Source organism: Patiria miniata, unplaced genomic scaffold (genome assembly GCF_015706575.1).
Source record: "Patiria miniata isolate m_02_andy unplaced genomic scaffold, ASM1570657v1 HiC_scaffold_5, whole genome shotgun sequence".
Classification (NCBI taxonomy): Eukaryota; Metazoa; Echinodermata; class Asteroidea; order Valvatida; family Asterinidae; genus Patiria; species Patiria miniata.
The window spans coordinates 10,843,768-10,869,835 of record NW_024037072.1 but is presented as its reverse complement, the minus strand read 5'-3'; the positions used below and the strand labels follow the sequence as shown (position 1 = coordinate 10,869,835).

Here is a 26,068-nt window from a genome sequence, read left to right as displayed (position 1 = left end):
GGTGTAATTGTGCTCGAGCTTTCGTGATATCAGGCGATCATGCGCCAATGAGGCCTAAATGTATATAAGGCCTTGTTCGAAACGAGCTCCCAGAGTTGCGACTACGTCTGCTGTCAGCATTTCTCCACGTATTTGCAGTGCCGGGACGAAGACCTAGACAATATCCCTAGACGAGATATTCGGATTCGGCCTTATTGGCTAAACCGTGGACAAGTACCAAGCCATAACGGGATAGCGTTCTCATTGAAGTTTAGGCTCCAACTTACAGGAATTTTACAGGTACGTATGTCAAACTTTTTTCTTTCTGCCTCAAAATTCAGACAGGGATTCTGTACGTATACATGTATATCTTTTTGGGAACAGAATAATAATAACAACAATGTAGTGCTTATAATAATTATAGCGCTTTATACCAAAGGTCTCAAAGCGCTTCACAGTGCAGAAGGGGTTCGGCTTGGGTGTGAATACCTCCAATGACAAGGCCAAATTATATGCAGTTCTAGGCCTATATTTCGCACCTGGTATAATGGTGTCTGCTTGTCCTTTCACATAAACCGCTGTCTGTATAATGGTGAAAAGGGTTGTAGGTTGTATCATTCTCCACAGCATATAGGTAAGACTAAGAAGCATATAGGTAAGCCCAAAACGATAATTTCTTGTGTGAAAAAAATCCCAAAATCTTGTGTCAACCCTATCACTAAACTGAAAGCACTATCTGATACTCGTATTGCAGCGAACTCACATGGACCAGTTTGTATGAGAATAGCCTAATGTAGGCCTATGTGCACACAATTTTTTTCAAACGTCAGTTTAGTACACACAAAAAAGGAATCACTGCATAAAAAGTGGCCATGTATTTCATCTTTAAAAACAAGACAAAGTTACTGTACCTAGTAACCACCCCGACACCAGCTTCTATATATAGACAAAACTGTTGTTGCAATCACGACTATCGTATTTAACACAGAGCCATAAATTATGGACGGCTGAAATGAATGGTTTAATCCTGAAATATCTTCAGTAACAGCCTCATGGCAATAATGATATTGTTGAAATATTAGGTATTCCTAATGCGGTCAGGGGCTCCAAACTTTATGTTCAAATACATGCAGAAGATACAGACCATGGCATCGGTCGTGCTATCCACCCTACCCCCGATCTCGAACGAGACAGACCCAACTTCGCCGCTACTCGTCGCCGACCCGTCTTTCGGCCAGCCTTTCCAGAAGGCCATCGGCGTCTTCACATTTGTGATAATCGCAGTGGGTCTCGTGGGCAACTCGGCCGTTATCTTCATCGTGGTGCGCTACCGTGACATGCACACGACGACCAACTTCTCCTTCGCCAACCTTGCGCTGACTGACATCCTCCTGTTGGTCTTTCAAGCCTTGTCCATCACCCTGGACACATTTGGCTACGGCGTGTCGGTGAGCCTCAACTGCTGGCCCACGTTCTACCTTCGACACGTATGTATTGGGGCCGTACTACACAATTTACATGCACCTTGTTTCAACCAATTTACTATAAGAAAAGACAGGCAAAATTGAATTACTGGGACTGTTCGGAGGATTTTTCATGAAGCATTTGAAAATGTACTTTGACCTTCCTAAGCTTCTTTAGCTCGCAAACCATTTTTGTTGTGATTACGGGAGACGTATAAACTAATACGAAGTTACCACTTACCGTTTGAGTCCTTAATACATCAGCAGTGGTACAACTCTTTTCAATTTTATTATGGATAAAAGCTTTCATTGCCCTGACACTTTCATCCGATGACAGGTTATTGGTGAGGTGACGGGTCTTACGTTGGCGATGATGTCATACGACCGATGGAGATTGGTTGCGTATCCGCTGGAGGCCGTCAAACACACCGAAGGACGCAAACGGGTCTTTCTGTTCGGTATAGTCATTCTGTGGGCTGGTAAGTGACATATCAGACAACGGCCAAAGAAACAAAAATTAAGGACTTCTTTCTAGTGATTTAGTATTCACGGTTACTATTTTGAAGGTCTTGATCTGTAGTTCGTTTCCTGCTTTTGTTTTGCTCTCAGTGTCATTTGCGATGTATGTTCCGGTCATCTTCTACTCGGTCAAAATGGCATCCCTTTTCGCCTTTTGCACCATTTGGTTTCCTTGGGAATACGGCCAGAAGGTTTTCCAGACCTACACCGCCATCACAATGTACATCGTACCGCTGATTTTCATCTCCGTGTGCTACCTGCAGATCTGGCTGAAGCTTCGACAGAAGACACCAGGTTCCGCTTTAGCGTCGGGTACCAGCACGGCCAGAAGCTCGCAACGCATGCGCCGAACTCTCCGTTTAATCATGGTTGTGATCGCGGCCTTTGCACTGTCGTGGCTACCGTCTCGCGTGCTCTTGATGTGGGTGGTGTGGGACCCCAATTTATATGGCCACAGTCCCGTTTACCTAATCGGCTCGGGCATAGCCAATATGATCATCTACCTGAACAGTGTGGTCAACCCTTTCATTTACCCATTTGCCGGTACCGGTTTCAGAAAACACCTTTCGGCATACTTACGCGGAATGCTTGCGCGCGATCAGACGGTTTCGTCACGAACCACGCCAAAAAGAAGTGGCGATAACGCGCAGATCAACGCGTTTACCGCGATGGCCCCTTCTCCGTGTCAGCACACGAGCGTGGAGAGTCTGAGCGTCGTCTGCCAGACCTCACCTCCGCCGCCGCATGCATCGAAATGAGCCAATTTGAATAGATTTGGCTTCCTTTAAATAAGGCATACAGAATTATTGCTTTTCATGCATTTTATTCGTTAATAATAACACCACTCACAATGCAAAGAAGAATGTTAAAAACATAAGCTATTGAAGTTTCAGCTCAGTGGACATTTCACTTTTCGATCAAACTTTTGATCACGAAACACGATTTCGTCCATTTGAGCACAAATAGGCCTATGTACAGAACTCTTTTATTTCCAAAAATCAATCAATTGGCTAGACGTTTGAATTCACCCACAACAATTCCTCGTTTCTAAATGAAATATAACCAGAAGGAATAATTTCACAAGGTGTTTAGTACCAGTACCATCTTTAATCTCAGTTTTCAGGATAGTAGTTCGGTATATAGGTTACTTTTGAGACAGGCATAAATTGAGATCAATTATCATGTGTGCCTTTATACAACTTCGCTGAACGTCTTTTCGGACATGTCGTTATAAATTGCACATAGCTGTCGGCAAAAACTACTTTCAAAATCAATTCTATTATGGGACGATAGATCTAGCCAACTTTTGATTCATTTACTAACGTGGATTAGCAAAGTTTTGCTCAAATGTGTTAATAATTTTACAGTGTGTTGTATATTAAAAAGAGTTAACAAAATATATTTCAATTTGTGACATGACTTCAATTTGTGAAGGTAAAAAGTAATTTCTATTTCTGCACCAGAACTAATAAGGGTTTGCAGCAATTTTTTTTTTTTATTCATCACCCAAATAAATATTTGTAAAAATATTACATGTTTTAATGTCCCAAAGGAAAAGGATCAAAGTGGTCTATGTTTTGGCAGTTGGTGGAAATGATCGTTTTGTGTAAGTCTTCTAGATTTCGTGTAAGTCTTCTACAAAAATAGATGTATTTAAAGTATATAGGGACAAGTATTCGTATATTCTGTTTATGTTTGCAACATAAATTAAATGCGAAAGAACCAGTATAGTTTTGTGTAAAATTACGTATTTATTTATTCCTATTTATTAATTGTTTGTTTGTTTTTTCGATCAAAAACTGTATATTCAAGTACTCTCATATTTAGAAGTTTTTTGCAAAGTTCGAGGAATTGTTTCGCATCTCGCTAGTCGCTAGTGCTACATGTTGTAGTGGCTTAAATTTACTTATTGGTAGAGTTACCATGTATAGACGAGGCTTTGCCCCGCCCGATTGAGGGGGGGGGGGGTCGCGGTTGAGGGGCCTGTCGCCCGCTAGATTTATGTGCGTTATTTGCCTCGCTTTGATTTTCAAGATGGCGCACCCTGAGAAGGTCTATTGTCTCTCTTTTGTAAGCACTCTAACTTTTTAGGATTACCTCCCATATGTTTTGTTCACGATCGTCAGTTGTGGACCTTAGGGAATTGTTGACCCTATAATGTCCTCTATCAACATCCCCTGTTGAATGCAAAAACAAACCCACATACACACACCCTTTCTTCGTTAAAGTATAGCGAGGATGAGATAAATGTAAATTCAAGTTGCGATTCTTCGATATTTTAAATGAACTGATAGTGAATTGACCGGATATTATTTCCGCTATACAAGTATTTTGTACCATCTACTTCATCAGAGCGTGTCTTTGTTAGTTGTTTCAAATAACAGTTGGTAGAGCACCGGAACGGTAATATGAAGGTCGCAGGTTGAAACTCCGCTCCAGTCAATTTCTTTGTTCAACCATAAAATAATTATAATACACTTAGTCAGTTTCCCTGTGCGGTTTCTTTACAGATTTGTAATTAAAAGCCGTATCCTCTCAGAATGATCCCCGTTTACTATTTCCCGGGTTTCCAACACTGCTAATGGGCAATTCCAAGGTAACGTAAATAATAATACCCAAGAAACTATTGAGATAAAGATAGGTGCCTGCAAAATTAATGATAATAAATGAAAAACGAAAAAAAAAAAACACCATAATTCACGAACACAAGATTACCACAGAAATAGGCCCATCACCTCAATCCTTAAAAGTTAAAATACACAGTATTTGAACACTTGAGTATATTGGTTACATGTTCACCGACAACTTTTAATAATAATAGGTTCAGTGGTTTACCTAAGGGTTGGGGGCCGACCATGCAGCATACATTTAAGTTAAGAACATCTACCGGTAGACCTGATGGCATCAGAATCATTATGCTTTTAAAAAATATCCATTTTTAGGTGTTGCTTTTAATTGAGCTATAACTTCAATGTTTGAAATCAAATTAGAGTAGTAACAATAATTAACTCATAAACATCCAAACTGAGGTTGTTAACTTTGGCATAATTTGTCAAAAATTGCACCTCACATGTCTTACACATGTAAATTGTATGAAAGTGCCCAATAGTACTTTCTGCCATCTCATTTTTGACAATTTGCTTCTAGAATGGCTTCACAGAAATTGTATCTTTCCCTATTGTCCATGAATGGTGATGGCAGCAACCTTATGATTTGATTTTCTGCAACCACTCCTGTTAGAGTACCTGGTACATCGACATACATGTACCATGTATGTACATGTACATTGTACATGTTGTACATGCCTGTGCCACCCTTTGTAAGGAACACCTTGCCCTGCTTATCCCGCTTTTGTGAAGGTGGGTTACATAAATGTCCTTTTAATGCTCATTATACATGGATGTATTTACAGTGATTTTTATTTTTCAAACATGAGCACAAATGTTGTAACATTAATTTTGATGAAAATAACATTTGTCCTTCCGTTACCGTTCTTCCGTTACCAATTTGGTAACGGAAGGACGTGATTTAAGTAATTGTAATTAAAACACGAGAAGTACAGAAGTGTCAGTTATAATGTCATATTGAAGGCCTACCTAACCTTGCTTTACATAATAACTTTCATTGCATTCATACTGCAAGTTATTAAAATAAATTTAAAATATGTATTTTTTTCGGTAACGGAAGGACATTTTCAAAGGCTGAACTATTAGAAGTCACTGAAGTGAAACAAATTACGCAAAAAAAAATCAGTCAATTTTTCATGACCTATACTTCTCATGACAGAAATTGCGTTTTAGTACATAGTTTTGCGTGTATTGGTAGAATACTTTCATATCACTATTAATCACATTTTTAGGACTAAAACAGGATTATTACGTAATCCTATTTTTTGGTACCAAAATGTATCAAAATAAAATTCCGACTTCAAATCTTGCAAATATATAGACTTTTAGCTTTCATTTGATACAAGATTTGTTTAAGTCACATGCATTTGAATTTTTGGTGTCATGTCCACTTTGGTGTGAAATTGCGCTAATGTAAGCATCGTGACTTTGGGCGTGATCTCTGGCTGTATGGCATACGTTTATGGCTTCTGACTATAGCGCCCCTCTAACAAAGAGATTGACTAAATGGAGATCTGCCAACATATCATTTCAACACTATTCTACACAATAAATAATCGTATCAGCCTGATGTTGGTATTTCTGCATGCAGCAGCCACCGGGCATGATGATCCAGCAGTGTTTTAATTACAATCATTCAATAATTTGAACCTTAACGACTTGATATAAGCAAGCATTACAGAACTATTGTTTAGGCGTGGGAGCTTTTCCGTTAGGCCTATTTGAGTAAGCAATTTCATTAATACAGAATTAAATGCATGTAACCATGATATATAAGTAGTATGTATCGTCTCTAGCGACCTAATTTATGCATAAGGCCTAAAACAAAGGGCCTCATGGACATTATCAATGGGGTGGTCCGGCCTGTAGGATATAGAGACCAAAATAATTTTGGTCTGTAGGGGTCGAAATCACCGCGCGGGTTGCTTGTGTCGTATTAATCCGGACCGTTAGAGGGCGTACGGACCAACTAGTCATCGGTGTAGGGGCCTATAACAATAGGTGTGATCAATGGAAGCCTTTAGACCAACACGGTAGTAGTTAACCCGTATTGACTGGTCGGCTAATACTGTTTCCATTTGAACTCAAAGAAATAGAAAGAGAGATGGTCTTATTGCAAAATATGCGGGTTTTCAGACTGTAAATATGGCCAGGGATTATCAACATAGCCAGTCAAACACATGCACTGCCCGACATTATAGGCATTCGCGATTGTTAAACTTTAAGAAACACACAAGACTAGAAAAAAATACAAATAGGCAAATGTCTACTGTAAAGTTCCTTGAAAAGTATTAAATGGAAAATGGGCTTCAAATGCTATTATAACGGACTGTGTGGAAGCGATCACAAACTGGGCTTTTATATTGACGATCGATAGACTGTACGTGGCGGCGCGAGCTAACGGTCTACATATTGTTAGGAAGTTAATCCGTTATCTTCAGGTAACATAATAATATAAAATAGCCCGGGGGTTGGGGTGTAGGAGTGTATGTTTATTTTAGGGTAACCCCGACAGTTGGACTGGGAATAGAGGGCGTATGGTCTAGTCGGCCAGTGCACTATTAGGAGGTTAATCCATTATCCTGAAGTATCGTAATAATAACAATAAAAACTAACCGCAGTATGTACGAGTGACTCAAAGAGGTGACTGTTTATATTTTATTTTCGTTATATCAAAGACACTTTTAGTTTATATAAAACAAAACAAAACAATAGTCTTTCTGAAACTAATCCTTTTGAATTATCATTGGCTTTCTAATTATCTTCTTCGTTGACGTATTGAAACAGTCCGTCAAATTTGGCGTTGTGTTTAGTCAAAACTATATTTACCGCCTTGTTTACTCCATTGCCTTTACCTATTTTCTCTTCCAAATCCTCTAAAATATCTTGGTGAGCATCGTTATCTTTTAGATGTAGGTAACTTGACAAAAAATCCTTGTATTTGTTGAAAAAGATTTGTTTGACTGCCCAGAGGGTCTTTATGCTGGCTTTCTCCTTGGCCAGTTGTTCACTAATATCATCATCGCTGATGTATTTGTTATATTTTTCACGCCATAAGCTATCAGTTTCATCTTTCGCTTCATCCAGCCAATCTTGAAAGGCGGCGTTGTCCTCTAAATCAGAACAAGACTCCTCTTCATCCGATGATTCGTCTTCGTCTACTTCCGTTTCGGATTCGGAATCTTCAATTCTACGCTTTTTAAAATCTGGTTCGGACTCTACGTCAGAATTTTCAGATTGAATAACTTCATTATCACGATCATCGTCAGATTCCTCTTCAATGTGTGCATGTTCTACATGTCTCCGTAGGTTATATCTCCGTCCGAAGCTTTTGTCACACTGGCGACAAGCATGGGCTTTGACTGCTGCAATGGCGTTCATGTTGAATCTTTGAAGGTAGGTCTCCAAATGACAAGAAACGGATGAATTCGTTTTTTATATAACTACTCATTCGTGACCCATTCGACTCAAAAAACGACCCAAAAGGACTCATTCGATGCATTTTACACATTTTTTGATTAATGAGGTGTTTTGGATCGTTTTGAGTCGTTTTGTGAGTCGTTTAGAGTCGTTTTGAGTCGTTTTGTGAGTCGTTTAGAGTCGTTGTGAGTCGTTTTGTGAGCAGTTTGAGTCGTTTTGAGTCGTTTTGAGTCGGTTTTTTTAAGTCGTTTTGAGTCGTTGGGAGTCGTTTGAGTCGTTTTGAGTCGTTTTGTGAGTCGTTTGAGTCGTTTTGAGTCGTTTTGAGACGGTTTGAGTCGTTTTGAGTCGTTTTGTGAGTCGTTTAGAGTCGTTGTGAGTCGTTTTGTGAGCAGTTTGAGTCGTTTTGAGTCGTTTTGAGTCGTTTTTTTAGTCGTTTTGAGTCGTTGTGAGTCGTTTGAGTCGTTTTGAGTCGTTTTGTGAGTCGTTTGAGTCGTTTTGAGTCGTTTTGAGACGTTTTGAGTCGTTTGAGTCGTTTTGAGACGTTTTGAGTCGTTTTGTGAGTCGTTTAGAGTCGTTGTGAGTCGTTTTGTGAGCAGTTTGAGTCGTTTTGAGTCGTTTTTTGAGTCGAATGGGTCACGAATGAGTAGTTATATAAAAAACGAATTCATCCGTTTCTTGTCATTTGGAGACTTGTCCTTGGGGTGCATGATCCCAGATCCCTCAGTCTGGGGATCCCCTTTGGGGATCACAAGCCATTGAATTCCGAACCCCCTTCGGAAAATCCTGGCTACGCCTCTGTATTATGGAGCATGGATTAGTACGCAAAGGTATTGATCTTCCCAGGTACAATGGATTGGACTCAAACAAGGTCCACCGTAGAGAGTGCATGCACATGATTGTAAACAAAGTATGTCGTCATCAGCACATATGCCTATGTGGTTCTATTCAATCAAGAGTGTCAGAAGCCGTAACAATGCTTTTGATGCATGCAGTCATTAAAGTGTCTTCGGTACGGGTACAGAGTGAATTGGATGTTCAGAGGCAAGTGAAGTTTATTCATCCAAGAGCGCCTAAGCCGTAACAATGGTCAGGGGTCAAGTTCTTCGTTGTATTGGCTCTTGGATTCTTCAACAGTATACCCATAAACACAAGTGGGGATGAAGTTTTCATTCATCGTCTGTAGTACACCAAGGAGTATTCAAGATTTGCAAATGAAATCCTGACTGCTCTTGACTACCATCAAGATGTACCATTTGTGTTTGTATGATGGAAGATCTCTTGCATTTGGCTGTATGGAGATTTACTGCAGGACTGATTCCTGTTCGTGTTTATGGAAAATTGTAGGTGTCTTAACGATCAAGTTATCAAGAAACTGATGACCGAAAACATCGCCCTTGCCGACATGCACGCGAGATGAAGACGAAATACAAGAACCCACGCACTGATCGATCTATGGACGTTCAAGTTGTTGGATATGAAGCTCAACGAGATAAGGAAACGGATGATTTGAAGATGTGATGTTTAATGCCCCCCTTACGTCACTGACACAAACGGTTCTTTTAATGGAATTATACGGTTAATGAATTTTTCTTTCAGCTATCTGCATCTTCCTATTTTCATTGTTTTTATCTTGTTTCCTGTATAGTAACAAGTCATAAGCGCGATGCGTAATGCCACAGAAATTGACATGCAATAATAAGCCACTCAGTTGTAGCATTTATATATTCACGTCGCTGCCCATGTACGAGCGCGTTAAAACACTGGCCCAATGCGCTGTATTTATTTTCCTTTAAACGCCTGTTATCAGTTTTTGAAAGACAGAGTTCCATCATTAAACCTAACCCATATTTCTTTTGGTCTCTAGACCATCTTAGGTCCGGGATTATTACCTCATGAATATCCCACTCGGTGTTTTCGTCTCCTATAGACCAAATCGTTTGGTCTCTAAAACCATCCAGGGTGTACTAATTCCCTCTGCACACTGACTTTTAAAAGACAGCGTTCCATCACGAACTCTTCCCCCGATCGTTTACCCTCACTTCTTTTGACATGTCACTCTCCTTAAAAAGATTACCCGGCGAGAAGGCTTAACTCTCCTTCGGCTCGTATTGTCCCATTACATCGTTCAGTCAATATGGGTAGTAGCGTGTTGGTCTAAAGGCTTCCATTGATCACACCTATTGTTATAGGCCCCTACACCGATGACTAGTTGGTCCGTACGCCCTCTAACGGTCCGGATTAATACGACACAAGCAACCCGCGCGGTGATTTCGACCCCTACAGACCAAAATTATTTTGGTCTCTATATCCTACAGGCCGGCCACCCCATTGATAATGTCCATGAGGCCCTTTGTTTTAGGCCTTATGCATAAATTAGGTCACTAGAGACGATACATACTACTTATATAACACTCGTCTTTACAGCTGTTAAGGATGTTTCTGAATATTCGTACCACTTTTCATATTACATTTAAAGTTGGTATGTGCTTTTCCAAAAATTCGCTGTTCTTTTCCGAACGAAATGCAAAGGAATATAATGTCCTGTAACAAATAAATTTGCTTGTTTATTTTTGCAGGCCTTTATACAGGTTTAAAAGTGGTTTTTAAATGGCGCGCTCCAGTTCAGAAATTGCGCACACTATAATTCAGAACGAATTCGGAGCGTCCCGCTCTTATTTCAAAAATTGAGCTTTACTGATTATTTGTCGTGGGCCAATTTTTTTCGTGTGATTTCTCATTGGAAAGCTCTTAACTAATGTTAACGCTAAAAAAATTATCAAGCCAATTGTGAGAAAAGTGTGTTTTGCCTAATTCATTTTGCAATTTTATTTTGACGAAGATTGAAATGAACAAACGTTGATATTAGTTGAGCAAGGAATATCCGTTTTTTTGTTAAATCTGGTTTAAACTTATGTTCACATTAAGAAATCAAGAAAGACAATTATCATCATCGGTAAATAGAAATGTTAGTTCGATTATTTAATCGTTATATAACCACGAAACGTGTTTGTTAAAGTTGGTTACATTATGTATGGTATTTAATATTCTCAAGTTGCGACCTTTTTGCAATTAACTTTATGAGACCCATATTCACAGGCCATTCTAGACTAAATAAATGTGTCAGTGTTTAAAATATTGATGTTCACACAGATTCTTCATTGATACATGCAGAAAATGGAATAAATTATGGTTAAAGAAATACAGGTAGAGGATTCTCGTTCATCGTTTGTGTCCACGAAATGGTAGAACAAGGATAGTTTAAAACTGGGTTGATTCTTGTGGTAGAGGTTGGCGGAGACTGATCAACACTGCCGGCCCAAAACCTTTATAAAAAGGCAAATCGAGATTTCACTCGTGTACGTGCCAACGAACATTAAAAAAAACACCACATTTTTTGTATTTACAAACAACCCGCCACACTTTTGGCGTAAATCCCGTAGTTGTGGGGCTACGCACAGAGTTGTAACGAGTCACTGGTTTTTGTGACTCGAGTCGAGTCGATTCATTAGGTCAAGAAGGTCGAGTCAAGTCACTGTTTGTAGTCGAGTCGAGTCAAGTATTTAGCTTGAGTCAATTCGAGTCACAAATATTTGAACACCATACAATAAATAAACACAAGACCGAAAATATTTTTTTTTGGCTTTTTTTTATTTCATATTCGGGCTACTACATGTGACTTTTAATGAAAATAAAAAGGGGATGCCAGCAGATCGTCATTTAAATAATGGGGACACTGATCGAACCACGAACGTATATGTATACATTATTCGCGAACATTCTAACGTGAACAAAAACCGGCACCGGCGTAAGTCATTGCAAATATATTTTGCAAAGTTTTGCTTTTATTTTTGGGACTCGAGTCTTATTAGCCTTTCTCGAGTCGAGTCGAGTCGAGTCGAGTCATTCTGATGAGGGACTCGAGTCGAGTCGAGTCATTTGCTCGCAGTGACTCGAGTCGAGTCGAGTCATTTGCCCTTAGGGACTCGAGTCGAGTCGAGTCGTTGACTCGAATCATTACAACTCTGGCTACATACGAGTTGTCCCATGCTACTATGGGGACCGAAGACGCTGTTGGGACAGCAGAAAGTGCCCATAAATCGGTCCTAATTTGCCTTACAATAAAAAAAAACCTTCCCAATGAATCGTTGACGGCCGGCCCACACACACAAGTGTGTATTTACCTGCATTATTGACCCTCTATTGTCCTATTTTGTTTGTACTTGAACTTTTTAGGGAGACCTCCCATATAATTGGGACACGATCGTCAATGGACCCTATTGTCCTCTGTTGATCAACTCCCACCTGAATTCAGAAACAAACTCACACACACACACACACCCAGCTCGTTTTTACTATACCCACGAGGACCTGATCATTTCCTTCTTTTGTTCCCTTTTGTTTGTACATTTTCTCGACAGCTCCCTTAAGGTTTGTACACGAAATTCTCCCGAGGACCTGGGCCCAGCTGGTCCGCGGGCCCATTGAAATCGCACACACCCCATTGTCCCAAGTCCTCAGTCTGAATGGATAACCAACCCACACCCACATATGCTATCCACACCGTCAATCGTGGACGTCTTTTTGTCCATCTTTTGTTTGTAATAGCCTAACTTTTTAGGAAGACTTCCATATGTTTTGTACACGATCCCAATCGCGGACGTTTGCTGGGAATCGCGGACAATATTGTTCTCTTTTGTTATCCGGCTTTTATTTGTCCACGGTTTGAATGCCTGAACACGCCCACACACACATTTTCAGGGGGGCCGTGGGGGAGGGGGCATTGGATATTTATTCAATAGTTTCGAAATCGGAGTACAAACGCTTTCAATGCATTGTTTTTATGTAAGGTTAAAGGACAAAAGCGCGCAAATTTAAATTGAAATGTTACCAGTACATCCATTGCATTATGGGGATTCGATTGGGAAGTTAACTTTCCTTGCAATCTTGACAACCTTTGTAGTTTGAACGAGAACATTTACGAAAACTTCGACCTGACAGTAATGACCAAATGCTACAGTATACCAGTTCCTGTGTATATATGCAGTAGCGGATAAAGAGGGGGTTGGGGTCGATCGCAACCCCCCCCCCCTTCCCCCTGTTCAGCCACTGACTAATGTAATAGTAGTAAAATGGAGCCAACAAAAAATGGAATGCTAAAGTTCCTAAATTTATACTTAAATTGCTTTAGAATGCGGGTGCCAAGAGAGACTTCCTATGAATCTTCAACGCGAAAATGAATTGATTCTTGTGTAATAAATAGCTCAATAGCATGTAACGACGCGTTTTACAATAACTGCCCGACGCGGTACATGTAAGCAACATACCACTTCACTGCACTGAGCGAATGGCGTGCGATCGATGTGTGGGCGTGTTGAACTATGGCGTAAAACTTCCGCAGCAAACCTAGTGCATTAGCGTCTTTTAACTACTTACGGACGCTTCCGTCGCTACCTCCTGAGAGTACTCCAGAGTGTCAAGATAAAAAATCTCAACCTCTCTCAACCTCTCTTTCCTGTGAGAAGGGTGACTTCACTCCCTTCGAAGACTTTCTACTCAATTTTACGGAAACAAAGATTCATACATGCATCGTGGCATTCTTGTACACGCTTTTCAATCTTTCCCTCTTGAAGTTCTTTTGATGCATCCGCTCGGATGAGTACGAACATAGTCTCTCTGCACATAGTCTCTCTGCACTCTCTCACGGCTGAGGGTAACGAACGTTTAAAGTAAACTTACTTTCTGCGACACCACGCCTGGGTTTTATCTTAAAAGCTTGCTATCACTTCACAAGAACCGTTGCAAATGGCCGTTTAGTTGAATCCTTAAAGAGAGGTCTTATACAGAAGTACACTGAGAAGACTTTTCCTCGTCCCCACTGCCCTTTTCAAGGGCGCGCGCTGGTGACATCGGCATTATAGGCCCCTATAATTTCTTTGGGCTCTCATCGGTACTTCCATGTGCGCACGACCCATGCGCAAAAAATGCACGTAATGAACGTGTATAGTGTATGATGATTGTAGAAAAGCCGGGAACTTGCTTACCTTGAACTCAGGCTACCTCCATTTTTTATCCATTTCCTTGAGATTCGACTTAACGGGATAATTGACACATTTCTTCAAAAAGTGTCTCATGGTGTTCCCATGGTGTTCATCTCCATGGTGTTCCCATGGTGTTCATCTCCATAGTGTTCATCCCCATTGTGTTTATCCCCATGGTATTTATCCCCATGCGCGCATATCTGTTGGGTAGAAAAGCAGTCCCATGGCGATGCCATTGGTCCCCATGGCCCCCATGGTGGTCACCCCAACATTTCATGGTGGTGTTTCAGACCTCATTGGTGCTTTCATGGTGGTTCATGAAACCTCATGGGGATGCCATGGTGTTACAATAGCTGTCCACGGTGTTCCCATGGGACACTATGGCGTTACTTTAACTATATATGGTGTTCATATGGGCCACCATGGTCTTTTAAGAGACCACCATGGTATTTAAAAAGACCACCATGAGACCACATGGTGGTGCCATGGGGTTACAGTAGCTGCGCATGGTGTTCCCAGGGGACACCATGGCGTATTTAGCTGTCCATGGGACACCATGCTGTTTTAAGAGATCGCCATGGTGTTTTAAGAGACCACCATGGTATTTCAAGAGACTACTTTGAGACCACATGGTGGTGCCATGGGGTTACAGTAGCTGCTCATGGTGTTCCCATGTGACACCATGGCGTTTCTTTAGTGTCCGTGTTCCCATTGGACACCATGGTGTTTTAAGAGATCGCCATGGTGTTTTAAGGGACCACCATGTGTATCCTTTTGATTCCCATGGGTTCCCCATGGGGTCCCATGGGAATCCCATGGGGGTCCCATGGGGGTCCCATGGGGATCCCATGGCTTCGCCATGGGACATTTTTGTAAGGGTCGAGTTTACTGTATAAACCCAAGATTTTGGAAGACGCTAATATTATTCAGTACTGTGGTGACAAAGTATAGATGGTAGCGTACTGCTCGACGTCATGGGGACGAGGTTGGGTTTAGTGGTTGTTTCTCTTTAAAAGTCTAAAAGAAGTTTAGCGTGGAAAATGAATACAGAGTTTCATAGTCGTTGAAACTCTGATTGAGTTGCGGAAGAGCGATTCATTTGGCTGTCATTGTGGTCGAGCTCACATGATAACGGTATCACGCGACAGTGCTCTCAGAACTGTATATAAGATGAAGAGCGGACAAGTAGCAAGCCATAGCAGGATAAAGTTCACAGGGAAAGCTCCAACTTGCAGGACCTTTACAGGTATGTCAAACTTTCTTCTTTTCCCTCAAATTTGAGACATGACTTATGCTTGTTTCTTTCATGTAACTGGCTCTACATACACCCGCTTCGTTTTCAGGGTTTGAACCCCTGCTCAAGGCAATCACAAGCAGTTTTCTTAGGGGTTACTTAGGTTTTCCTACTCAAGTTCCTAAGAAACTCAATCGTTTTTGAATGGACGTATTCAAGCGATTTCGATCATACTGCTAATTCGTTGGTTCTTATTCATTTTCATTGCGCTCAATTTCGTATATAGACATGTTCGAATTTGTTCACCAACACATCCTTCATCTTCTGCATCTATTCTTTTATCATTGCTCTATATTTCGTCCGAAATTGTTTGAAAAAAAATGGTCATTTATCCTTTTGGAAGTAATAATAGTCCCGAATAGGACTGTTTGGTTAACTTCTTAGATGTTTACTGTGCTTCTCTGTCTCTGCCTTCTTTTCTCAAGATTCGGACCGTGTTCTTATTGCGGCAATCAAAATATAAGTCGCCGTGTACAAAACGAAACAGCGGTATGTATTCAATTGGTCACAACTCAATAAATATTTACCCGATTGAAAGATATTTTTCGGTGTTGAAAAGCTAATGAAATATACTCTCTATATGTGTATCGATATTTGCGCTGTATGTTTTTTAAAGCTGTGAAAAAGATGAAGTTTTGAGGCTCCGTTTGTGTGTGTGTGTGTGAGACACCCCGTGTATATCAATATGAATATAACACTTGGTTTATATCGGTTTCAGCTATAGTGCTCTATGCTTTCGCAGAGCATATAATAACATATAGGTTCGGTCTATTCTGCTACCATTGGTTTCACGCACACGCAGACTGCGTGGCCATCATCAGGCGAATGGACTTCTTCGTTTGCACGGCTGGGTGGTTACTTTTTCTTGCTGCCGTCCGGTGGTTTTGTATTATTGTCGCCGTTACGGCATTTAGAGATTAGTTCGGATCTCCGATTGATGACATTGTTCTTGTTCATAGCTATGGCCAGCTTTTCCTCTATACACAGATTGCATTGCCCGGATCTACGTCTGTTTGTGTTGGATTATTTCAGAATGTCCCATCGTACTGTGTAACCTACACTATTTTTCTTCAAGCCCCATACGTATTTCGAAAGCTCTGTTTGTTTTTCATATTTTTCGTTGCGGAATGACTTGGTGTGGTTCCGGTATCTGTCCTTAAAGGATCCGCCAGCTATCCCAATGTAGGTCTTTACTGCGTTGCCATTGGTAACTGTGGCCTTATAGACGACTGATTTCACCAAGCAGTTTCCACGTAGGGGGCAGTCGGCTTTAATTCTGCAATTGCAGTTTTTTTCAGGGGGTTTGTCTGATCTTTTTGACTTTGCGATGATCCTGTCATTGTGTGACATTATCACAATTTCATGTTCTTCATACAACTGTAGCTGACTTTGATGGAGTTTCTGTTAAAGATCTTATGCAACTTATGCCCTACAGGAAAGTGCTTGGTGATCAGTTTTAGGAAGTTCCCACCGACGTTTGTTTTGACATTGGCACTTTATGGTGGATTAAACCATATTATTTTCCTAGATCTGTTTTTTCTTTTCTTGTTCGGTTCCGAGGGATTGTGCTCGGAGAACTTGATGATGTGGTTGTATCCACTGTTCTTTAGGGCTTCGTTATATGTCGGCGCAGCTTTCCTGAAAACATCCTCACTGGCTGACAGGGCCAATATTCGTTTCTCCACTGCGATTGGTATGTGCTTTATGATTGCTGGCGGATGGTTGGAGTTGACATTGACATACATGGGCGTGTCATTCGGTTTTCTATAGGGTTGGTATGTCCCAGTATCCAGGTTGAAGGTTACGTCCAGGTAATCCACAACTTTCAGGTTGGACTGCACAGTTTTTTGCAATCCAAGGTCCTTGAAGACTTTGGTGAGGTCTTTCTTGCTCTGTCGGTCCTACTGCCAGTCCGTCGTCTCTGTACAGCCCAATGCTGGATGTGTTGAGCTATAGCCCAACAAAAAGTTCACAAATTTCGGCACCGTCGTAGGCTCCCATGGAAACGTCGAAATCCTGTTTAGCTTCCCTTTTCACCCATACTGTGTTGTTGTTGTCAAATAACATGGTTCTCCTGGCGTGCATGATGGTGCGGAATTCGATGTCTTTGATTTTGGTGTACATTTTTGCCCAGCTAAGGCAAGTGGATAGGAGTTCTTGTGTAATAGATGGATAGAAATCCACTATGTCAAACACCAAGAAAGTTAAAGGCAATATACATCATTTGCTTATGCTGTAAATTTCAGAAATGGATGGATTTCAAGGGTTGGTAATCATGATATAGCAAATATTGTTACACTGACTTTTGTTACGTTTTGGGTTCGTATATACTATAAAAACCAAGAAAAGCAATCATTTTCCTGAAGTCTGGTTCCCTGACTCCATTTAAGATGAAACGGAGCAATTTATAGACGTTGGAGAATTGTAAGGTCATGGAACCAGTCTAGATGGCTTGTACCCGTTCACAGGTGTGTAATCGATTGCAAACAAAACCAGACTTACTAAATATGGTCAACTGGGGCCAGTTTATGGGAAAAAAAACAGTTTTTTTCCAACGCTGGTCGGCCGACCAGCGTTGGAAATTGATACGAAAATAACACTTTTCTTGAAAATGACAGTATACCAGGTGCCATGATTTTTACAGGATGTTTTAGACTGCCATTCTCTAACAGTCCAGCAAGGTATTTCAAAATAATTTGGTAGTTTTATTTCTTAATGTTTGCAAATGTTGTATTTTCCCTTTAAGGTGTCTTTGTCTGGAAGTTTTACAAACCAATCGATCACGTCGTTTGTGTTTGTCCACTGATTGGGTTTTGTTTTTGCTCTAATCTCGGCATATATATATATTTTAATGTTCAGTGATTGTTCTCCAAAATATGATGTAAGTGGTCTATTTGAATTCCTATGCCAAAACGTCGAAAATGTTTGCCCATTGAGAATTCATTTGACCACATGGTCTTGCCTCAAGGTTTTGACTTTTTTTAATGATATTCGCCGATGATTTTAATTTGAATGAGCGTACTTTTAGATGAAATTGCCGTAATTTTCCGATTGCGTGCTCGAAAACTAAATTTAACATTCATTTTAGTTAATTGAATGGTGATCTTAAACTGCATTGAAACTATTGCTGAAACGAATGACCCTGAAGCTAAATTGGGTGGTAATTTGTTGAAATTGAATTGAAATTTTATGGATAGATACAAAGCGGCCATAATTATAAAGAATCCCCATTGTGTACACGTAACAAAGTCAATGCGAATTCTTATACATGTACAAGGTATGACCATAATGACGCACGCAGGTTTATAGATGGCGTCCTTTTCCGTGTACCGTATTTTGTGTGATATAGTTCTCTTCTTTGTTCTTTGGCACGAAACATCATCTGTCGTGGGTCGTATCGTAAAAAGGTATATCCAGAAACTAGGCAATGATAGGATACTTGCCCAACATTGGTTTAAATTTACCTTGTTGTTGGTAAATTCGGTTAAAAATTTACCACCTTTTGGGACGAATTTGCCCAAGACTGCCAAGAGTGTCTGCAGTTGGTATGCTTACACAATTTGGTCTATACATACCAACCCATTTGCCAAAATTTGTCTAGTGTATCCTTTTCAGTAAAAACAGAAGACCTCTCAATGAAACCACTATTCGCCGCCGCTGTTGTTGTACTGTCCTACAAACCGTTCAACCAGTTTATACTAGGGTATAGTAAACATGTACACAAAACCGTATGCACGTCATTTCAGTCCAAAAATGGGAATCCCTGTTATAAATAAACCACTTTTCATTTCATTTCATTTCATTTCATTTATTAATTTCACAGGTAAAAATTCAAGTACAGACAATAAGAACAGTAAAGAAAACAAAAACATGCACATACTGTTAGGAGAGAGAACAAGAAAAAAAAAGAAAAAAAAGTAGCACCCCTGATGGATTTTAAAAAGTAAACTAAATTACTATCGAGTTAATCTCCTTATCCGATAGAAGACAAGAAAACGTCTGAGCTGTATGTCAGGTTACTTATAAGACGTCACCCCGATAGGCCTACACGCCTGCCTAATATAACATACAACATACTTCTGCCATCAGAAAGTTCGATCTCAATTTTGAATCTGCCACCAATGAAACATCTTAATAACGGAGATCGGAGGCACCTTTATTCGATTAGAATTTCTGATCGCTGTCAACTTTTTGCATTGTCATTGTTGTTTTACATGGTTTGCACTATAGTTCAGCATTTTGGGGGTAGACCGTCAAACTTCGTACTTTTGTTTAAAGAGCCGACAAACAAGTGCACTTATACTGCTGTCTTAACAAATTTACTTGTTTGCCTTGATAAATATTGATGCAAGCATTTACCACAAGATAGTTTGAAAGATAAACGGTCGATTTTGAAGCAAACTATACAAAGTTGTTTAACAAAGAGTCTCATGGAGATCAAAAGCTAAAACAAAATACGCTACAGTCCTTTCTGTTCACCAGATCGTGGTGAGAGAGTTGAAATATATACTATTGCTCACAGGGTGTTAATTTTTGTATATGAATGCACGCAGAAGATACAGACCATGGCATCGGTCGTGCTATCCACCCTAACCCCGATCTCAAACGAGACAGACCCAACTCCGTCCCAGATCCCGCTTCCCGTCGACCCGCTATTTGGTCAGCCTGTCCAGAAGGCCATCGGCATCTTCACATTTGTGGTAATCGCAGTGGGTCTCGTGGGCAACTCGGCTGTTATCTACATCGTGGTGCGTTACCGTGACATGCACACGACGACCAACTTCTCCTTCGCCAACCTGGCGCTGACTGACATCCTCCTGTTGGTCTTTCAAGCCTTGTCCATCACCCTGGACACCTTTGGCTACGCCGTGTCGGTGAGCCTCAACTGCTGGCCCACGTTCTACCTTCGACACGTATGTATTGGGGCCGTGCTACACAATTTACATGCAACTTGTTTCAATTCTCCTATAAGAAAAGACAGGCAAAATTGAATTACTTGGACTGTTTCGGAGGATTTTTCATTAAGGAATTTGAAAATATACTTTAATCTTCCTAAGCTTCTTTAGCTCGCAGACCATTTTTGTTGTGATAACGGGAGACGTTATAGTGGGGCCTACCAATACGAAGTTACCACTTACCGTTGAGTCCTTAATACATCAGCAGTGGTACAACTCTTTTAAATATTATGGATAAAAGCTTTCATTGCCCTGACACTTTCATCCGATGACAGGTTATTGGTGAGGTGACGGGTCTTACGTTGGCGATGATGTCATACGACCGATGGAGATTGGTTGCGTACCCGCTGGAGGCCGTCCAACACACCGAAAGACGCAAACGGGTCTTTCTGTTCGGTATAGTCATTCTGTGGGCTGGTAAGTGACATATCAGGCAACGGTCAAAGAAACAAAGACTAAGGACATCTTTCTAGTGTTTAGTATTCACGGTTACTATTTTGAAGGTCTTGATCTGTAGTTCGTTTCCTGCTTTTGTTTTGCTCTTAGTTTCATTTGCGATGTATGTTCCGGTCATCGTCTACTCGGTCAAAGTATCCTTTTATGCTGTCTTTTGCACCATTTGGTTTCCTTGGGAATACGGCCAGAAGGTTTTCCAGACCTACGCCGCCATCGCAATGTACATCGTTCCGCTGATGTTCATCTCAGTGTGCTACCTGAAGATCTGGCTGAAGCTTCGACAGAAGACACCAGGTTCCGCTACAGCGTCGGGTACCAGCACGGCCAGAAAATCGCAACGCATGCGCCGAACTCTCCGTTTAATCATGGTTGTGATCGCGGTCTTTGCGCTGTCGTGGCTGCCGTATCGCGTGCTCGTGATGTGGTTGGTGTGGGACCCCGATTTCCTTGCCTTCAGTCCCGCTTTCCTAATCGGCTCGGACATAGCCAGTTTGATCATCTACCTGAACAGTGTGGTCAACCCTTTCATTTACCCATTTGCCGGTACCGGTTTCAGAAAACACCTTCCGGCATTCTTACGCGGAATGCTTGCGCGCGATCAGACGGTTTCATCACGAACCACGCCAAAAAGAAGTGGCGATAACGCAAAGAGCTCTTTTACCGCGATGGCCCCTTATCCGTGTCAGCACACGAGCATGGAGAGTCTGAGCGTCGGCTGCCAGACCTTACCTTAGCCGCCGCATGCATCGAAATAACACAGACGATCGAACTTGAATTGGATAGGCTGCCTATAAACAATTTCTGAACGTGCGTCAGTACAATAGAGATCAGTTGTTCGGGCATGTCTAGCCCCCCCCCCCCCCAAATAAATTCCGTAAAAAAACAATTGCATTAGCAAAAAGAAGGATTGTGATGTATATGCGAACGGTCTCCCCCAAAGAAGAAATAGCGGTGACAAGGGTGCATTAGTTAATATAGTGTTAATGATTTTAGGATTTTATTGTCGCTCCCCATTGAAAATATGGCACGAGCCCCCCCCCCCTTCCCCCCCCCCCTCCCCCCACCTATTGATTTTCGGAGGCCTAAGTGTCTGGAAAAAAATAACCGGTCAACATTTCAGCACGTCTCCCTGAAAACATTCTGGATTCACCATGCTAGCCCCCCCCCCCAAAAAAATATTGGTTCTAGAACCGCGCCTGGAACTTACGTAATATAGCTTTACATCCTTTCTCCCATTCATATAGGCCTATTGAAGAGGATACGCAAAGTTTTTACACGAATTTTAATTAGGCCTTCTTTGCGGCGTACAATGTACAGGATGAGTAAAAAAAAAACACGAAACCCAAATGGCAGGACCATTTGAATGAAGTTTTGCCCGTAGCACTTTCAAAATCTAGGATATGCAAGCCCAAGCCCGAGAATCATTCAAATCACTTATGTACTTTTTAAGTTACGGTATTTTGAACACAAACACCGTTTTAGAGTTCTGTCCACGGATAACCAAAAAAAACCTGCAAAAAGGTAAGTGTTCTTTCAGCAAAACGAAAACAATTCACATGCATCCCTATTAGAATTGTTTTCGTTGCGTTGAAAGAACACTTACTTTTTTTGTGATCCGTGGACGGAACTTTAAAACGGTGTTTGTGTTCAACATTCCGTAACTTGAAAAGTACGTAAGTGATTTGAATGATTCTTGTACTAAAAAAAGCTTAATAACTGGGCTTTTATATTCTACATTTTAAAAGTGCTACAGGCAAAATTTTATTCACAAATTGGTCCTGCAATTTGGGTTTCGTTTTTTACTTCCCCAGTATATACCATAGGCTTAAAAAACTGTAAACAAAGAAGAAGAGAAAACAGCAGGCATAGGCCTACAACAACAAATTCCAGAATTATCTCACAGACAAGGCTTCTGCAAAAAAAAAAATACTAATGACAGTCACTTATAATCGTATTTTAACGAAATTAAAAAAAAAAATTAAACCTCTTATTGCTTTAGATGCATATGCCCTCGGTGTTGCTAACTACAATCCATTAATAAATTACAAATATGGAATTGGTTCCTCTAATTGGTACAGGATTATGCGAACAATTGTGGTTTTTTTCCAGAATATTACCGATCACTTTATTACATTAATATTCAATGTATTAATATCTATGATAATTGCACTGCACCACTGTTCATAATCTTGCACCATTTCTTGACAAATTCGCAAATAATGAGCGTTTAATACACCAATCCAATCGAGGCTTTACGATTAATTTTAAAGACTGAACAGTGGATTCAGGTTTATAATATAAAAAAGGGCATTCTTTATGTCATATTTTTTTTTTAAATATGGCATTTTACTCAGTCATGATTTTCATCGGACTGTTTTTTCTCTTTTGACACAATATATTTAATGGCCGCAGTTGTGTCGCAAATACTGTTATTCTATTCCCTGTGTATGATAAATACAGGGCGAGCAACAAAAAAAAAGTCCCCTTGGATATGTCCTTGTCTCCCACAAAAACGGGAAAGGTTACTTTCTCTTCGGCCAACATCCGGTTGGGTATTGACCACAGTCAGTAAAAGTTTCACTGATATTCAGCTATGCATGAAAAGGATACACCACCAACACAATGTTTCTTAATATTTTAAGGGGACATTTGTCGTTATTGGCCAGCACACTGCAAGACAGAACATAAATACATACATTAATAAATACAATAATGTAGCGGTACGCCATTTAGGAGGTCCGCTCAAATGATTAGATTTAAGGACGCCAAGGACAATCAAGACAAATAGACAGAATCAAAACACTAGGAGTCAAATTAGGCTTGGTCTCATGAACTTGTTCACAAAAATCGATTACAATAGTTTAAACACCCGATCTCAATTTTAACTCACAAAACAAGTGTTACAAAAAGCATAAAAGAATCCATTTCCAGCTCTATAAATTGTAATACAGTTGACAATGATAAATTATAATCACAAAGTTTGTATTTCTAAAGTTGCCCCGGTTGCAAGTTGCACTAAGGTTAAAAGTGAGGTTCCTAAGATTCCCAGGTTCCCCGAACGCCTGGCCATGGCAGTAGTACATGTATACGGCTGTGTTGTGAACTAGTCCTCCAAATTGCACCTGACATGAAACAGTCGTGTTGTAATAAATCAACATGTGACACACGGTGAAACTTTGAGGTTGCGAAGACTAAGGCTGCATCCGAATCAACTGCCTAGAGCTAGGTCTAGGTCTGTGCCCATTGAAAATACGCGGGGACACGCTGACAATAGACGTAGCCGTAGCTCTGGAAGCCCGTTTCGGACACGGCCTAATTCACCCGAAAATCACTCCTTTCGTCAACATGAAATAAACTAAAACCTAGCCCAGCGGTAGCAGAAAGCCTGCATTAAGTTATGACAATAGAATGTAAAGAAACTACAGTTTGCTCATTTGACACTAAAATGTTGGCTTTTTAGCACAAATCTATGCACACGATACTCACACTTTTGTGTGCAGGCAGAAAAGGGCTGATATTCGCACGTTCACGCACTGAGTGCTAGCCTTTCGCCAAGAATTTCTTTAAGTTTTTCCTTATAATCTCGATTTTTGCTACCCCAAAAGGGTAGCAAAATTCCAAACAATCGGAAACGACGGAGTCAGCATTCAACAACAAAAACCGCAAAACCGCAAAATCAAGTTCGAAAAGGCCTCGTGGCTTTTACATTCGTGAGTGCTGATGACTTAATCTTTTCTCCAGTCACTTAGTGCATTCGCAGCTCCGCCGCTGTAAGCCACGATGGCCTTGGCGAAAGGCTAACTAAGTGCAGGCGTTTATATGCATTTTTTCTGGGCTGTGTGCCAATTGTACGGTGCTTCGTAAAAGACGTCTCACTACAATAACATTTCAAAGTAGCCATGGCAAGGCCACAGTTTACTGCTGTCCAAAGGGCCTTAAGGCCAAAAAAAAATAAGTCGGTCTCTGGTCGGCGCGCGCGTCGATTTTAATCATGCGCGTCAATCTCTTTTTTTCCCCAAAATGTTCCGCGGTAGCTCCAACAGAGCCCTCTATTGCCGCACCTCCTCATTTTTTTTTTACCAAAGAGTACCAAGGAATGGGAAATTGCACCAAGGCAAATGATCGAGAGCACCAAGGCAAATTATGGAGGACACCAAAAAAGCAAAATAGTACCCACCTTGTCTGTACAATCCAAGCTTGAAGAGAAAAAAAAGCAAAAAAAAAAAAAAGCCGAGTCCCCGCGTCAATTCCGGAACTTTGGTCTGACCAGAAACCGAGTATTTTTTTTTTGGCCTAATGGTCTGAAGTTCAGAACGTTTTTATGAAACAGGTGTAGGGTACAAGACACAATAGGTCAATTTGGAGAACACCTTCCGGAGATACGGCAGCCTAACGCTAGGACAGTGCGCAGAAACGTTGTAAAATACGGGCAAAATGAAACAAGCAAGAACCTGAAGAGGACTGTTAAATTGTGAACCTGTTCTGTTACTCCTTTTATTTCCTTCATTGTCCAGAGGCCCATTGTTGCCATTGTGTTGATAGCAAAAGGCCTTGGCTATTCTGAACATTGTGTTGGTAGTGTTTTGGGGTAGTCCCAAAGAAAGGCCTGTATCCTTTTCATGCATGACTGAATATCAAAGTTTTACAGACTGTTGTCAATACCAAGACCGAATGTTGGCCGAAGAGAAACATTTGGTAACCTTTCCCGTTTTTGTGGGAGTCAAGAACGTATCCAAAAGGACCTTTTTTTTACTCACTCTGGAGAATATACTTTGTTCATCTTAAAGAGTGTTTTTACTATCCACTGACCTTTATTACACTTTAGTGTAGACTAAATTTCGTGTGGGGTTTACTCGAATTATTGCGTGGCTATATATAAATGTGACGTCATTAACGGTGGCTAAACACAATAATGGCTACCGATGCGTAGGCCTTTATCTCTTTTGGGTAGTAATAAAATGTCACGTCAAATATGTTATCAAACTATGTTATCATATTCAAGTGATAACATTGTTGTACATGTATAAAGCAAATACTTCCCTGCACGTTACCGCAATGCGCAGTTTTGTCAAGTGTCACATTGTCTATATTGGAGCCGAACTGGATTTTGAATAGCAGATCCTGAAATCTAACGTCACTTTCATAACTGTTAATTTTTTGAATGCAAATCTGCAGCTGTTTAGGTATAATTATTTCAGACGATGTTTATGATAACGAGAATGTCCATATTCAGAAGCATTGAGGTGATGTCATTAACCCTAAAAGGGCCGGGTTATTTTGACCATCTCTCAGCCGGGAGGGGGGGGGGCGGATTCCG

The 26,068-nt window shown here is 40.7% G+C and overlaps 2 protein-coding genes across 2 annotated transcripts; both read left to right on the top strand.

Annotated features, from left to right (window-relative positions):
- Nucleotides 1-1,124: 1,124 nt before the first annotated feature.
- Nucleotides 1,125-2,719, top strand: LOC119740663 (G-protein coupled receptor 54-like). The gene is made up of 3 exons (XM_038216035.1): nt 1,125-1,466; nt 1,780-1,921; nt 2,052-2,719. The coding sequence occupies exons 1-3, from the start codon at nt 1,125-1,127 to the stop codon at nt 2,717-2,719; spliced, it is 1,152 nt and encodes a 383-aa protein (XP_038071963.1).
- A 17,186-nt stretch (nt 2,720-19,905) lies between these two features.
- Nucleotides 19,906-21,533, top strand: LOC119740662 (G-protein coupled receptor 54-like). The gene is made up of 3 exons (XM_038216034.1): nt 19,906-20,253; nt 20,571-20,712; nt 20,842-21,533. Exons 1-3 carry the CDS (start codon nt 19,906-19,908, stop codon nt 21,483-21,485), a joined length of 1,134 nt encoding a protein of 377 aa, XP_038071962.1. The 3' UTR covers nt 21,486-21,533.
- Nucleotides 21,534-26,068: the final 4,535 nt, after the last annotated feature.

Excerpts from the sequence above, each read along its gene's own strand:
- LOC119740662 (XM_038216034.1), top strand. The coding sequence starts at position 19,906 with ATGGCATCGGTCGTGCTATCCACCCTAACCCCGATCTCAAACGAGACA. Across the intron at positions 20,254-20,570 it reads CCACGTTCTACCTTCGACAC|GTTATTGGTGAGGTGACGGG; the intron begins GTATGTATTGGG and ends ATCCGATGACAG. Across the intron at positions 20,713-20,841 it reads TATAGTCATTCTGTGGGCTG|TTTCATTTGCGATGTATGTT; the intron begins GTAAGTGACATA and ends TTTTGCTCTTAG.
- LOC119740663 (XM_038216035.1), top strand. The coding sequence starts at position 1,125 with ATGGCATCGGTCGTGCTATCCACCCTACCCCCGATCTCGAACGAGACA. Across the intron at positions 1,467-1,779 it reads CCACGTTCTACCTTCGACAC|GTTATTGGTGAGGTGACGGG; the intron begins GTATGTATTGGG and ends ATCCGATGACAG. Across the intron at positions 1,922-2,051 it reads TATAGTCATTCTGTGGGCTG|TGTCATTTGCGATGTATGTT; the intron begins GTAAGTGACATA and ends TTTTGCTCTCAG.